Genomic DNA, 16,988 nt, shown 5'->3' with positions numbered 1-16,988 from the left:
GATGACAACAGCTGGACCGATGCCAAAAAAAAAAAAAAATTACATTGCGAGGGGCGGGCTTGTTGGACCTGGAACCACTTGTTTAATTTAATTTAAAATTTTTATTCTACTTCTATATTTGTATAAATATTTATATAAATACCACATTTCTTACTTTTCTTTCTACGTTTCATTTGTTTGTCGTATGTTGCTGCTATTAACTGTCAAATTTCCCCACAGTGGGAAAAAGTCTTACCTTATCTTATTTCATCTGATCTTACCTTATCTTATCTTTTCATACCTTATCTTACCTTACCTTATCTTATTATCCACTTCTTCTGCATATGTCACAGAATCCAGATGCTGAACATCATCTTTTTCTGTGTGTTGTCTTACAGATACAGAAATGTAACCGTAAAGTGAATAACAGAAGTGACATGAAGTACGTCCGCAGCAGCGACATGCAGACGTGTGTTGACGTCAGACTGGCAGGATGACGGCTTTGAACATTCAGAAGAATTACACCGCACACAGACTGCACGTCTCAGGTCTGGAGCATCTGTGTTTCTGTCAGGAATCATCCTTTTTCCTGTCGCTGTTTTCCTCCTTCTGCACTTGATCCTCCTTCTGTTTCTCCTCTTCTTGTCGCTCGCGGCCAAACTCAACCACCAGAGGTTTCCCTAGCAACCGGTATCCGTGGACCAGCTCGAGTGCTTTCTGGGCCGTTTCAGCATCTGCCGGAGGAACACAAGTACACAGACTGAAGGCTGGGAATGCACAAAAATGGACACCTTTAAAATGGAAGAAATGTCCTCAGACAATCCCCTCGACTTGAACTCTAAAACCTTGGGTGACGCCGCTGACCATTTTATTTCCTCCGCCAAGGAGGTTATGTTTTTGCCAGCGTTGGTTTGTCTGTGTGTTTGCAAGATAACTCAAAAAGTTATGGATGGATTTGGATGAAAATTACTGGAAATGTTGATACTGGCACAAGGAACAAATGATTAAATTTTGGTGGTGATCATGGGGGGTGGGGGGGGCACTGATCTGCCTTGGTGGAGGTCTGCGCTCTCCGAGTGCTTTTCTAGTTGTAATTGTCACGCTTTGGTTTGTGACTAAATACTTCCAACGGTACATTTAACCCTTTAAAACCATTTGTATCATATCTGCTACACCAGGTTCTGAGACTTCTATCTAATCAATAAGATCAACACTTTCATTAAAAACCTGTTGTATGTGACCTGACAGGTGTTTTCTGCCCTGGTGGATTATCAACCCACTACAGCAGTACAGTTTTGTTTTTTGTTTTGCCTTTTTCAATATAGCCGCTAACGTTAAATCATCTAATGCCACGTTTCCACTACGTGGTATCAGCTCGACTCGACTTGACTCGACTCGGCCTTCTTGTGTTTCCATTTCGAAAAGGACCTGGAATCTGGTACCCAGTACTAGTTTTTTGGTATCTCCTCCGCCAAGGTTCCAGGACTGGGGACCAGATACTAAAAGGTGACGTGTAAACACTGCAGACCACTGATTGGTCAGAGTCGTCTCTGTGACCCGCCCTTTTACAAAAAACAGATGCAGAGGTTTACAGTAAATACAGCGGTAGGTTAATCCACATGATGACAGCCCAAAAAACTACACCATGGTTTGTCGAGGAGGTTCAGACGTAAAAATTCAGCATGAGTTTGATGAGAGAACAGGCAACGAGCGAGTTTACCAGCAACTCTGAGCAGACGACACAAAGTAACGTGACACATCACTATGACGACCAGGTACTGTTGGTAGTACCCTGTAATGGAAACGGTCTCCAGGAACAGGACCAGGTATCCAAGTCGAGTCAAGCTGAGCTGAGTCGAGCCGATTCCACGGAGTGGAAACGCAGCATAACACACATTTTGTATGAAAGTCTTTGGTAATTTTCAACAAGTTACATCAAGAAGAACATTTATATCGTAATGCGGTTGAAAATGAAAAAATTTTGAAATATATTAAAATTATGTTGCCATTCAAGGGAAATAAAAAGGTTGTAAAAATTAAAAAGACTATCTAAAATGTTCTATATCTGCAAAATGTTACTGGTAAAATGTATCTTTTATTGAAAGCCTTCTCACTTTTCCGTTCATTTGCTGGTTTCATAACCTGTGTTTGAAGGACAAACACTGCAGAGCATCGTTCAAACCTGCTCTAAAATCACAGGCGTCAAACAGAGACCCCCACTCTTTGTTGGGGGGGGGGGCAGTGCTGAAGAAAGCCAAACCCATCTGGGGTCAGATCCACCACTCTCTGACTCCTCAGTTTGTCGTGGTGCCTTCAGGGTGTCGTTTTTATGTGCCAGTACAGAAAACAAGTTGTTTTTCCAATTCTTTTGTGCCCTGTGTTGCAAAATTGTTAAATTGCGTTGGTGGTGTATTCTGGAGGTGTTTGGATGGTAACACATTGTTTTGTATTGTCGGTTAGGTCAACTTGATGAGTTCTACTTGTGAACTGTAATGGACTGACACACTGTGTGTTTGTGGGAGAACTGCTCAGAAATGCTGCAGATGAATAAGGTCTACCCTCTGGGATCAAGACAGTTTCTGAATCTGAATCTATATTTTTGGATCTAAAGTTAATGATGCTATGAGCAAAAAGTTGCAAAAACACCCAATGTTTCAAATGTGATAAAAAATATATCATAAACAACAGTAGAAAAGCACTCAAAGAGCACAGACCTCCACCCAGACTTTTGGGTCTGTAAGGGTCAAAGGAGGACGTTTGGGTCTGTAAGGGTCAAAGGAGGACGTTTGGGTCTGTAAGGGTTAAAGGAGGACGTTTGGGTCTGTAAGGGTCAAAGGTGGACGTTTGGGTCTGTAAGGGTCAAAGGTGGACGTTTGGGTCTGTAAGGGTCAAAGGTGGACGTTTGGGTCTGTAAGGGTTAAAGGAGGACGTTTGGGTCTGTAAGGGTCAAAGGTGGACGTTTGGGTCTGTAAGGGTTAAAGGTGGACGTTTGGGTCTGTAAGGGTCAAAGGTGGACGTTTGGGTCTGTAAGGGTTAAAGGTGGACGTTCGGGTCTGTAAGGGTTAAAGGTGGACATTTGGGTCTGTAAGGGTTAAAGGAGGACGTTTGGGTCTGTAAGGGTCAAAGGTGGACGTTCGGGTCTGTAAGGGTTAAAGGTGGACGTTTGGGTCTGTAAGGGTTAAAGGAGGACGTTTGGGTCTGTAAGGGTTAAAGGTGGACGTTTGGGTCTTTAAGGGTTAAAGGTGGACGTTTGGGTCTGTAAGGGTCAAAGGAGGACGTTTGGGTCTGTAAGGGTCAAAGGTGGACGTTTGGGTCTGTAAGGGTTAAAGGTGGACGTTTGGGTCTGTAAGGGTTAAAGGTGGACGTTTGGGTCTGTAAGGGTTAAAGGTGGACGTTTGGGTCTTTAAGGGTCAAAGGTGGACGTTTGGGTCTTTAAGGGTTAAAGGTGGACGTTTGGGTCTGTAAGGGTTAAAGGTGGACGTTTGGGTCTTTAAGGGTTAAAGGTGGATGTTTGGGTCTTTAAGGGTCAAAGGTGGACGTTTGGGTCTTTAAGGGTTAAAGGTGAACGTTTGGGTCTGTAAGGGTTAAAGGTGGACGTTTGGGTCTGTAAGGGTTAAAGGTGGACGTTTGGGTCTTTAAAGGTCAAAGGTGGACGTTTGGGTCTTTAAGGGTTAAAGGAGGACGTTTGGGTCTTTAAGGGTTAAAGGTGGACGTTTGGGTCTTTAAGGGTTAAAGGTGGACGTTTGGGTCTTAAAGGGTTAAAGGTGGACTTATGGGTCTGTAAGGGTTAAAGGTGGACGTTTGGGTCTTTAAGGGTTAAAGGTGGACGTTTGGGTCTTTAAGGGTTAAAGGTGGACTTATGGGTCTGTAAGGGTTAAAGGTGGACGTTTGGGTCTGTAAGGGTTAAAGGTGGACGTTTGGGTCTTTAAGGGTTAAAGGTGGACGTTTGGGTCTTAAAGGGTTAAAGGTGGACTTATGGGTCTGTAAGGGTTAAAGGTGGACGTTTGGGTCTTTAAGGGTTAAAGGTGGACGTTTGGGTCTTAAAGGGTTACCTCTCAGGGTGATGAAGGCCTGGCCCTTCATCCTTCCGGTCAGCAGACGGTAGAGGATCTGTGGACCGTTCTCCTCCTCAAACCTGCAGAACAGCGCCACCAGCTGGGCCACTGACGCCTGTGCACTCAGGTTCTTCACACACAGCACCTACAGAGCAGAACCAGAACAACTGTCAGCAGGTAGATCATCTGTGTGGAACCACAACACACGTTATATCATCTCTTTCCCTCCATGACCCAGTGTAAACAGACGAATAAACACAGACACTGAACTTTATAATGGAGTCCCATCCTGCTGCTGTAAGTAGTACCAGAACCCACACTGAGGACATGGACCACTCAGTTCCCTTCAAAGACTGGATGACACCTAACATCATAGGTGTTAATAACCCTGTTCATCCTGCAGGTGTTTTACTGGACTCACTTTTGTGTGTGTGTGTGTGTGTGTGTGTGTGTCTTTTAAATTGAGTCATTTTATATTTATGTTTTTATTCTTGACTGTTCTATTAATTGATGTGTGAATTTTACTCTGAGAACTTCAGAGATCATATACCTTCCTGACCTTTTCTCTCCTAATTTTTTCTCCTATTTATGCCCCAGTGAATACATGTTACTGACTTGACTTCTTCCCTGGAGTCTCTGTGCTTTATCGCCTCTCAGGTTTTCCCTGGATCATCACAGGTTTTCCCTGGATCCTCTCTGGACCTGCTGCTGTGGTCCTGCCTCTCTCCTCCTTCATCGTCATCACTCACTTATCCATATAGTTCTGATAGTGTTTATTCTATAGTTCCATAGATGTTCTAGTTAGTTTTCTGTGCATCAGCTGCATCCATGTGTCTCCCCCTACTTCCCCCCTTCTCCCCTTCTCCCCCTCTCCCCCCAGTCTCTCTCTATCTCTCTCTCTTTAACCCCAACTGGTCCAGGCAGACGTCTGTCCTCCTCAGTCTGGGTCTGCTCCAGGGTTCTGCGGTTAAAGGGAACTTTTTCCTTCCTCTGTCTCCACTCACTAGTGTTCACTCCTGGAGGATTCTGCTGGTTTCTGTAAATTGGCTTCAGTCTGGTTTGGACCAACTCTAAATGTAAAGTGTCATGAGAGAACTTTTGTTATGATTTGGTGCTATATAAATAAAATTTGATTTGATATAAACTAATTTTGTTGCACTCTATTCTATTCTATTCATTTCTATTCTATTCTATTCTATTCTATTCTATTCTATTCTATTCTATTCTATTCTATTCACTTCTATTCTCTATTTGCTTCTATTCTATTCTATTCACTTCACTTCTATTTGCTTATATTCTGCTCTGTTCTATTCTGTTCGTTTCTATTCTATTCTATTCTATTCACTTCTATTCTCTATTTGCTTCTATTCTATTCTATTCTATTCTATTCTATTCTATTCTATTCTATTCTATTCTATCTAAATAGTAAACAGAGTATGATTTTGCCAAATGTGAACAGGTACAATTAACATTTTCTTACCACTGACTTTTAAATTCATGTATCAGTTTTCTTTGATTTCAGTAAACAACCATCTGCGTTCTAATTCAACTCTAGTTTTGGTTTAACTGATTCTTCAATCGTATCCTTGGTTTTATTAAACTGACTTTACTTCTTAACAGTGCTACAGAGACTGTTCAATATTAAACCTGGATTTACTTATTTTAAAGCTAGTTTTTACTTCCACCAGGAGGTATTGTGATCACTTTGCCTTGTGCGTTTTTGTTTGTTAGCAAGATAACTCAAAAAGTTATGGACGGATTTTCATGACATTTTCAGGAAATGTTGATACTGGCACAAGGAACAACTGATTACATTTTAAATTTTGGTGGTGATCCGGGTGGGGGGGGGGGGGGGGGGGGGTGGGGGATCTGTCTTGGCGGAGGTCTGCGCTCTCCAAGTGTTTTTCTTGTGTTAAACATGGATTAGATGTAGTTTAGTTGAATGAATAACTGTTCAGTGTGTTTGTTTCCTTCTGCAGTGAACACAGCTCATATATGATATTAGATCATTATGTTGTTCTGTTCAAACCTAAGCAGTGTTTGTAATACCTGAGGGACTGTACTCTGCTGTAGTCTGTGATGGTTATGGACGAATAAAAAAACTGTATGAGCTCTAAGGATGTCCTCCTACTGCACAGGTGTCAAACATGCGGCCCGGGGGCCAAAAACGGCCCCACAAAGAGTCCAATCTGACCCCTGGGATGAATTTGTGAAATGCCAAAATTACACTGAAGATATTAGCAATCAAGTATGTTAAACTGATTTTAGGTCAATTCAATCTGAAGTGGGTCAGACCAGTAAAATACTACCATAATAACCTATAAATAAAGAAAACTGCAGATTTTTCTCTTTGTTTTACTGTAAAAAAAAAAACCAAACAGTTAAATTATACAAAAATGTTTACATTTACAGACTAGCCTTTTACAAAAAAACTAAATAACCTGAACAAATATGAACAACCTCAAATGTCTAAATAGAAGTGTGTGGAGTTTTACTAATATTCTGCCTGTTATTAAATGTTTTGTGTATTTGTAGATCCACTGTGAGCTGTAAGTTATAATGCACATGTAGAAATGATAAACTAGGTGCAATATAAATAAAAATATCTGGTTGTTTTTCATAGTGGGGCTTGGCCACATAAGTGCTGATAATATCTAGTTTAAATATGGATATATGAATATATTATTACTATATTACTATATAGGACAATATAGAATATTATATGTATTTATATTATATATGCATATGTGTTGTTTTTTTTTAAATTAATATCTGGTATTAATATCTGGTAGGATAAGTTGAAAATGGGTATTATCATATTAGTGTATATAGGAAACAGGATGTGTGATATTGTTATACTATTATTATTATTACTGTTATTCTTCTTATTATTATTCTTCTTATTATTACTATTATTATTATTATCATATTGATATTCATACAAAATAATTGCTATACAGTGATCATAAGGAATAGAAATTGGGGGTAGGAGTACATAAGTTTTTACTTCTTCCTACTTTTCGAGCATGTATAATTTCATTTCATTTGTTTTATTATTATTATTATTATTATTTATTTATTTATTTATTTACTATTATTATTCATTTATTCATTTTGTTGTTTGTTTGCTTATCAATCATTTATGTACCAGTACTTATATATTGTTTGTTGATTTTTGTTTTGATTTCACTGTTAACATGTTTGAAATAAAGATTTCACTCATTCATTCATTCATTCAATATTGTAAAAACTGCACTTATTTTTAAGAATTTTCAGGGTGTTTATATTCGTTCATGTTATGTTCAAGTACAGTTGTAGACGTAAACATTTTCATTACAGAATCTTACTTTTTTCACTCAAACACACAGAGAAAACTTTGGCGTCAACATTATTCATAAGTTCTTTTCCTATTATTTATATTATTTTCCTGGGCCGGCCCACTTCAGATCATATTAGGCTGGATGTGGAACTGAACTAACATGAGTTTGACGGCCCTGTCCTACTGCCTGCACACGTCTGTTTGTGTCGGACATGTAGTGACGTGGTGAAACCATGAGCAGACCTTGGAGGGTTTTCCTGGATGGTAGTTTCGGAACCTGGCGATGCTGCGGATTCCTTCGTCTGGTTCGCGGTTTGATAGGATTTCTTCATCTGAAATGCTCTCAATCTCTCCTCTGACAGTAAGCGGGCCGTTTGAGCCCGCCTTCCCCGCTCCACACAGGCTGCCGATTGGCTGGCTTATATTAATGTGTGTGGGCGTGGCCAGTGGCTGCTGCTTCAGTTCGTCCCATTGGTCTGAGTTTGACTGGAAGTGTCCTGAACCGGTGCTCTTTTCTGCCTCTGGTTGGACGTCGTCCCTCTGTGAGTCCGCTAACAGGCCGGTGCTGGTCTGTGATTGGTCAGATGCACTAGTGTCCGTGGACAGATGGGAGGCGTCCTGCTGTGGACGGTGTGGTGAAGCTGCTCTGTCCTCACTGAGGACGGTTCTGTACACAGAGTCCATGGAGGGACAGGACGACGCCCCCTGCTGGACAGCCTGCTCATCTGCACCTGGAAATAATGAAGCAAACCAGGTCACACATCCCACTGTTCCACTCCCATGTGTTATTATGGTCTGTCAGTATTCACTCCCATGTGTTATTATGGTCTGTCAGTATGCACTCCCATGTGTTATTATGGTCTGTCAGTATTCACTCCCATGTATTATTATGGTCTGTCAGTATTCACTCCCATGTGTTATTATGGTCTGTCAGTATGCACTCCCATGTGTTATTATGGTCTGTCAGTATTCACTCCCATGTATTATTATGGTCTGTCAGTATGCACTCCCATGTGTTATTATGGTCTGTCAGTATGCACTCCCATGTATTATTATGGTCTGTCAGTATTCACTCCCATGTGTTATTATGGTCTGTCAGTATGCACTCCCATGTGTTATTATGGTCTGTCAGTATGCACTCCCATGTATTATTATGGTCTGTCAGTATGCACTCCCATGTGTTATTATGGTCTGTCAGTATTCACTCCCATGTGTTATTATGGTCTGTCAGTATTCACTCCCATGTGTTATTATGGTCTGTCAGTATTCACTCCCATGTATTATTATGGTCTGTCAGTATGCACTCCCATGTGTTATTATGGTCTGTCAGTATGCACTCCCATGTATTATTATGGTCTGTCAGTATGCACTCCCATGTGTTATTATGGTCTGTCAGTATGCACTCCCATGTGTTATTATGGTCTGTCAGTATTCACTCCCATGTGTTATTATGGTCTGTCAGTATGCACTCCCATGTGTTATTATGGTCTGTCAGTATTCACTCCCATGTGTTATTATGGTCTGTCAGTATTCACTCCCATGTATTATTATGGTCTGTCAGTATTCACTCCCATGTATTATTATGGTCTGTCAGTATGCACTCCCATGTATTATTATGGTCTGTCAGTATTCACTCCCATGTGTTATTATGGTCTGTCAGTATGCACTCCCATGTGTTATTATGGTCTGTCAGTATGCACTCCCATGTATTATTATGGTCTGTCAGTATGCATTCCCATGTATTATTATGGTCTGTCAGTATTCACTCCCATGTGTTATTATGGTCTGTCAGTATGCACTCCCATGTGTTATTATGGTCTGTCAGTATTCACTCCCATGTGTTATTATGGTCTGTCAGTATGCACTCCCATGTATTATTATGGTCTGTCAGTATTCACTCCCATGTGTTATTATGGTCTGTCAGTATTCACTCCCATGTGTTATTATGGTCTGTCAGTATGCACTCCCATGTGTTATTATGGTCTGTCAGTATTCACTCACATGTATTATTATGGTCTGTCAGTATTCACTCCCATGTGTTATTATGGTCTGTCAGTATGCACTCCCATGTGTTATTATGGTCTGTCAGTATTCACTCCCATTTAGTATTATGGTCTGTCAGTATTCACTCACATGTATTATTATGGTCTGTCAGTATTCACTCACATGTATTACTATGGTCTGTCAGTATTCACTCCCATGTGTTATTATGGTCTGTCAGTATTCACTCCCATGTATTATTATGGTCTGTCAGTATTCACTCCCATGTGTTATTATGGTCTGTCAGTATTCACTCCCATGTATTATTATGGTCTGTCAGTATTCACTCACATGTATTATTATGGTCTGTCAGGACTATTTGGTTCCAGATGCATGTGTGTTCACATGTACAGGTCATGGAATCTGAACTGTACACATTTGGAATGAAAACGTCTGGATTGATCAAATTAAAAATGTGATGCAGTCACAGTTAAGTTGAAATTATTTCTCACTAAATTAAAAGTGAGTTTGAATAAGACAAATAAATATTTTTAATTTTAACTTAATAATGGGAGGGATTTAACTTTCAAAATGTCTGCTTTTCAAGATGAAATTAGTAAAAATACTACTACCACCACTACTACTACTACTACTACTGCTGCCACTACTACCACCGCCACTACCACTACTACTACCACTACTACTGCTGCCACTACCACTACTACTGCTGCCACTACCACTACCACTACTACTACTACTACTGCTGCCACTACCACTACTACTACTACTACTGCTGCCACTACCACTACTACTACTACTACTGCTGCCACTACCACTACTACTACTTCTACTGCTGCCACTACCACTACCACTACTACTACTACTACTACCACCACTACCACTACTACTACTACTACTGCTGCCACTACCACTACCACTACCACTACTACTACTACCACCACTACCACTACTACTACTACCACTACTACTACTACTACTACCACCACTACCACTACTACTACTACTACTGCTGCCACTACCACTACCACTACTACTACTACTACTACCACCACTACCACTACTACTACTACCACTACTACCACTACTACTACTACTACTACTACTACTACCACCACTACCACTACCACTACTACTACTGCTGCCACTACCACTACTACTACTACTACTACTACTACCACCACTACCACTACTACTACTACTACTGCTGCCACTACCACTACCACTACTACTACTACTACCACCACTACCACTACTACTACTACTACTACTACTACTGCTACTACTACTACCACCACCACCACTACTACTACTACCACTACCACAACTACCACTACTACTACTACTACTGCTGCCACTACCACTACCACTACTACTACTACTACTACTACCACCACTACCACTACTACTACTACTACTACTACTACTACTACTACCACCACCACCACCACTACTACCACCACTACCACTACTACTACTACTACTACTACTACTACTACTAAAAAAGGTTGGAACCAGTGTAATAAGGTGATGGTATGTTTGTACAGATGTGACCCTGTGTGCCCGTGTACCTTGGTGGTAAAGTGCGGTCAGGAATCCGAAGCGGTCGCTGCCCTGGAACAGCGCTCGCTCGATCTCCATCTCGCGTCGTGACAGTGGGCGGCTGGTGGCGAAGCGCTGGGGGCGGGACAGGAGCTGTGCCCTGGCTTCTATCTTGTCTCTGATGACCTGCAGACGCTCCTGCCTGGCCCCAGGAGCTGCACACACACCGTGGGCCTGGGGGGGACAGGACCAGGCCATGGTTTAGGCACATTTTACAGACAGGCTTGGACGTGATCCCAATTATCTGACAAGTTATCCATGTGGAAGGTCCAGAATCTGACGTTCGAGACCATAAAGGTGACGAGCTGAAGATCACAATAATTAGTGGACACTAGTTTTGTTTTTTTTTTTCGAATGAGAGACAACTTGGAAAAAACAAACATAAATTTTTAGTGTGTTGAATAATTCTAGAAAGTACAGGATGAAATACACACCGAATATTGAGGGTTCACTACTTTAAATAATGGTATTCAGCTGTATGGAATTAGAATTCATGAGGCCTTAAAGTGCAAAAAAGTTACAGTTACAAAGACAAGAAAATATTTCAGCCTTGTTTGTCTACACTGGCAGACCCCCCCCACCCAAACACACACACTCCTTGTACATATGCTATATTACCTGCTGTATCTATCCTTCATATGTTGTATATAGTTTTTCTTCTGTTGTATAGAGTTAGCTCTTTGTATTTTTCAATATTTCTCTGTAGTTTTTGTATATTGTCAATATTTTTCAGTATATATTTTCAGTATAATTAATGTGAAATTTTTATACAGTCTTTTTGTACTTTAAGTGCTTGCTGCTAAACTGATTTCATTGTTCTGTAACAGTGACAATAAAGATCTATTCAATTTTTTTGGGAAAATTTCCTTGTCAAGCATGTTTTTCATGAAAGAAGTACATTCATCCATCCATTATCCACTGCTTATCCGGGGCCGGGGCCGGGGCCGGGGCCGGGGCCGGGGCCGGGGCCGGGGCCGGGGCCGGGGCCGGGGCCGGGGCCGGGGCCGGGGCCGGGGCCGGGGCCGGGGCCGGGGCCGGGGCGCGGGGGTAACAGTCTAAGCAGGGATGCCCAGACTTCCCTCTCCCCAGACTCCTCCTCCAGCTCTTCTGGGGGGACCCCGAGGCGTTCCCAGGCCAGCCGAGAGACATAGTCTCTCCAACGTGTCCTGGGTCTTCCCCGAGGTCTCCTCCCGGTGGGACATGCCCGGAACACCTCCCCAGGGAGGCGTCCAGGAGGCATCCGAAACAGATGCCCGAGCCACCTCAGCTGGCCCCTCTCGATGTGGAGGAGCAGTGGTTCTACTCCGAGCTCCTCCCTGGTGGCTGAGCTCCTCACCCTATCCCTAAGGGTGCGCCCAGCCACCCTACGGAGGAAACTCATTTCGACCACTTGTATCTGGGATTTGGGTCATGACCCAAAGCTCATGACCATAGGTGAGGGTAGAAACGTAGACTGACCGGTAAATCGAGAGCTTCGCCTCTTGGCTCAGCTCCTTCTTCACCACAACTGACCAGTACAGTGACCGCATCACTGCAGATGCTGCACCGATCCCTCTGTCAATCTGACGCTCCATCCTTCTCTCACTTGTGAACAAGACCCCAAGATACTTAAACTCCTCCACTTGGGGCAAAGACTCTCCACTGACCCGGAGAGGGCAGACCACCTTTTTCCGGTCGAGAACCATGGCCTCGGATTTGGAGGTGCTGATCCTCATCCCACTCGCTTCACACTCGGCTGCAAACCGCCCCAGGGCACGCTGAAGGTCCAGGTTCGATGAGGCCAACAGGACAACGTCATCCGCAAAAAGCAGAGACGAAATCCTGTGGTCCCCAAACCGGACCCCCTCCGGCCCCTGGCTGCACCTAAAAATTCTGTCCATAAAAATTATGAACAGAACCGGTGACAAAGGGCAGCCCTGCCGGAGTCCAACATGCACCTGGAACAGGTCTGACTTACTGCTGGCAATGCGAACCAGGCTCCTGCTTCGGTCATACAAGGACCGGACTGCCCTTAGCAAAGGGCCCCGGACCCCATACTCCCGAAGCACCCCCCACAGGATACCATGAGGGACACGGTCGAACGCCTTCTCCAAATCCACAAAACACATGTGGACTGGTTGGGCGAACTCTCATGAACCCTCGAGTACCCGATGGAGAATATAGAGCTGGTCCAGTGTTCCACGACCAGGACGAAAACCGCATTGTTCCTCCTGGATCCGCGGTTCGACTATCGGTCGGATCCTCCTCTCCAGTACCCTGGAATAGACTTTCCCAGGGAGGCTGAGGAGTGTGATCCCCCTATAGTTGGAGCACATCCTCCGGTCCCCCTTCTTAAAAAGGGGGACCACCACCCCGGTCTGCCAATCCAGAGGTACTGTCCCCGACTGCCACGCCATGTTACAGAGACGTGTCAGCCAAGACAGTCCTGCACATCCAGAGACTTAAGGTACTCAGGGTGAATCTAATCCACCCCCGGTGCCCTGCCACCGAGGAGCTTGCCAACCACCTTGGTGACTTCAGCTTGGGTGATGGATGAATCCACCTCTGAGACTTCAGCCTCTGCTTCCTCCATCGAAGACATGACAGTGGGATTGAGGAGATCCTCAAAGTATTCCTTCCACCGTCCGACAACATCCCCAGTCGAGGTCAGCAGCTCCCCACTTCCACTGTAAACAGTGTTGGTGGCGCACTGCTTTCCCCTCCTGAGGCGCTGGATGGTTTGCCAGAATTTCCTCGAGGCCGACCGATAGTCCTCCTCCATGGCGTCCCCAAACTCCACCCAGACCCGGGTTTTTGCCTCCACAACCACTCGGGCTGCGGCACGCTTGGCCCACCGGTACCCATCAGCTGCCTCGGGAGTCCCACGAGCCAATAAGGCTTGATAAGACTCCTTCTTCAGCTTGACGGCATCCCTTACTTCTGAGGTCCACCACCAGGTTCGGGGATTGCCACCACGACAGGCACCGGAGACCTTGCGACCACAGCTCCGAGCAGCCGCTTCGACAATGGAGGTGGAGAACATGGTCCACTCGGACTCAATGTCCCCAGCCTCCCCCCGGATCTGGGAGAAGCTCTCCTGGAGGTGGAAGTTGAAGACCGCACTGACATCAGGCTCTGCCAGATGTTCCCAACAGACCCTCACAACACGTTTGGGCCTGCCGAGTCGGTCCGGTTTCCTCCTTCGCCAGCGGATCCAACTCACCACCAGGTGGTGATCGGTTGACAGCTCTGCCCCTCTCTTCACCAGAGTGTCCAAAACACGCGGTCGGAGGTCTGGTGACACGACAACAAAGTCAATCATCGACCTCCGGCCTAGGGTATCCTGGTGCCAAGTGCACTTATGGACATCCCTGTGTTCGAACATGGTGTTTGTTATGGACAAACTGTGACTAGCACAGAAGTCCAATAACAAAACACCACTCGGGTTCAGATCGGGGAGGCCGTTCCTCCCCATCACCCCCCTCCAGGTCTCACTGTCGTTGCCCACATGGGCATTGAAGTCGCCCAGGAGAACAATGGAGTCCCCAGTCGGAGCACCATCCAGCACCCCTTCCAGGGACTCCAAGAAGGCCGGGTACTCTGCACTGCTGTAGGTCGAGACAACAGTGAGGCACCTGTCCCCGACCCGAAGGCGCAAGGACGCTACCCTCTCGTTCACCGGGGAAAACTCCAGAAGTACATTCACTTTGAGAAAATATATCTAACATCTCAATACTGAGGTAGATGGACCCAGTAATAAGTTAAAACATAGGTTTGCATCATACTGTTGTCCTTATTTTAAGAGTAAGAACACTTGAATTACATCTCAACTTAGTACTGAGTCTCAAATAACCTTAAAGGCCCAGACATCCATTGGAGACCAAAATCATTTACTGATCTGAAAAATTAAATACCTGTTGATCCACTAATCTGATCAATCCATGTCAATAATTGGTGTAAAATACAGTTCTTTATCTTTTCACGGTCATCAGATATGACCCATTTGGACATTCAGAGGCTCCGTAGTTACTGTGGAAACACCGTCATCTTCTACAACATTGATTCACTAGTAAAACCCATGGAGTTGGATCAATGACAGTGGATGGACACACTGGGTTTATGATCAGTTAATGAGAGATTGGACTGAAAAAGTCACATTTTTCCTCCATTTTCTCTGTTTTTGATGAAGTAACATTTAACTTGAGCTTTCATGGACATCAATCATGGTCTGTAAATTATAGGAGAATACCTGTTTTCCACTTAAGAATGCAAAATACTGAGCATAGTATTAGAATAAATTGTGATAAATCACTTAAGAAAAGTTGAAAATAGAGGAAAAAATAATTTGCGAACTGCCACAAAAGTAGCACTGGGTCTTTATGGGTTACATAAAAAATAAATCTGCCTGCAGGTTTTACTCTCCTAGATTCAGAAAATGAAAAAGAAGACTAGTCCCTGGCAGACTGGAAAAATATCAACGTCTTAGCAGGATGCACTTATTACCAACTAGAAGAAAAAGTAGATTGATTATGTTCATTTTGTCATTTTCTTGTATTAAATTCACAATTCTTCTTTGTGACAAAGTTAGTAAAGGTAAGTGTTTAACCTTGCTGACATGTTTCGACTACGTCTGCAGTCCGTCTCAAAGTGTCATCTGACATGTGATCACGTGTGAAACACGTGATCAGTGAGGTTAAACACTCACCTTTACTGACTGTGTCGCAAACAAGAGTTGCAAATTTAATATAAGAAAACAACAAAATGAACATAATCAATCTACTTTTTCTTCTAGTTGGTAATATGTGCATCCTGCTTAGACGTTGATATATTTCCAGTCTGCCAGGGACCATGATTGATGTACATAAAAGCTCAAATTAAAGTTGAATGTTATTCTGTCAAAAACAGTGAAAATGGAGGAAAAAAAGTGACTTTTTCAGTCCAGTCTGTCATTAACTGATCATAAACCCAGTGTGTCCATCCACTGCCATTGACCCAACTCCATGGGTTTGACAGGGGAATCAATGTTGTAGAAGATGAAGGTGTTTCCATGGAAACTACGGACGCACTTATTTTCTTCATTTTTATTAATTCTACTTTATATTTTATTTGGTTTTATTATCCATGTTCTTGCCTATTTTATTTCTTTCTTCAATTTTGTTGAGTTTGTGGCTTGTTTTGTTCATGTTACTTACTATTTTGTTGATTTATGATTCAATTTTGTTCATTTTATCGGTTAATTTGGCTGTTTTCGTTCATTTTGTTGCTTAATGTGTTCTTTTTTACTTCATTTCATTAAGTTTTTGCTTATTTTTTATTTCACATTATTCATTACTTTGTCCTTTTTTTCCCATACATTTTTGTACATATTATTTTTTGTTTAATCATAAACCCAGTGTGTCCATCCACTGTCATTGATACAACTCCATGGGTTTTACTGGTGAATCAATGTTGTAGAAGATGACGGTGTTTCCACGGTAACTACGGAGCCTCTGAATGTCCAAATATGGTCATATCTGATGACCGTGAAAAGATGAAGAACAGTATTTTACACCAATTACTGACATGGATTGATAGGATTAGTGGATCAACAGGAACTTAACTTTTTAGATCAGTAGATGGTTTTGGTCTCCAGTGGATGTCTGAGTCTTTAAGGGTTAAAACAATATTTGGTTATATTTAAGAATGTCTGTCTTCTTTGTGTCAGTACAGCCAAAGCTAGGAGAACACCTCTGAGTAAATCCTGTTCATCCGTGTACTGTATGTGTGTGTACTTTTCTTAGCTCATTGCAGTTAAATTTAGAGTCTCCTTTGTCCTGGGCAGTGTGCGTCTCCAGCAGGTTTTCGTACTTTGTTGGCTGCCTCTGCGTCATCTCTGCTCTGCCACAGCTGAATCTCAGCGTCAGTGAGGCCCAGCTCCCGCAGGCCGTCCAGCTCCTTCTGTCCATCCTGCAGAGCCTGAAACTGGGACAGGCTCTGGACTCCGGCTGCCTGCTCTCCAAATGGACGATACAGAGCTGCTGGGGCGAAGCACTGCCTCTTGGCTACGCATCTGGAAC

The 16,988-nt window shown here is 43.3% G+C and overlaps 1 protein-coding gene across 2 annotated transcripts in view; it reads right to left on the bottom strand.

Annotated features, from left to right (window-relative positions):
- Window positions 1–284: 284 nt before the first annotated feature.
- Window positions 285–16,988, bottom strand: part of LOC115433542 (RNA-binding protein 41-like) — a 33,558-nt gene continuing 16,854 nt past the window's right edge. For both annotated transcript variants that reach the window (XM_030155007.1, XM_030155006.1), the window contains 5 exons: window positions 16,780–16,981; window positions 10,923–11,127; window positions 7,597–8,084; window positions 4,032–4,179; window positions 285–713 (listed from right to left, as the gene is read on the bottom strand). In XM_030155007.1, coding sequence (XP_030010867.1) covers window positions 550–713; window positions 4,032–4,179; window positions 7,597–8,084; window positions 10,923–11,127; window positions 16,780–16,981 — 1,207 coding nt within the window. In that variant the 3' untranslated portion in view covers window positions 285–549. The remainder of the gene's footprint in view (window positions 714–4,031; window positions 4,180–7,596; window positions 8,085–10,922; window positions 11,128–16,779; window positions 16,982–16,988) is intronic.

This window comes from Sphaeramia orbicularis, chromosome 14 (assembly GCF_902148855.1).
Source record: "Sphaeramia orbicularis chromosome 14, fSphaOr1.1, whole genome shotgun sequence".
Classification (NCBI taxonomy): Eukaryota; Metazoa; Chordata; class Actinopteri; order Kurtiformes; family Apogonidae; genus Sphaeramia; species Sphaeramia orbicularis.
The sequence above is the reverse complement of the archived record's forward strand: the minus strand, read 5'-3'. Positions and strand labels throughout refer to the sequence as shown.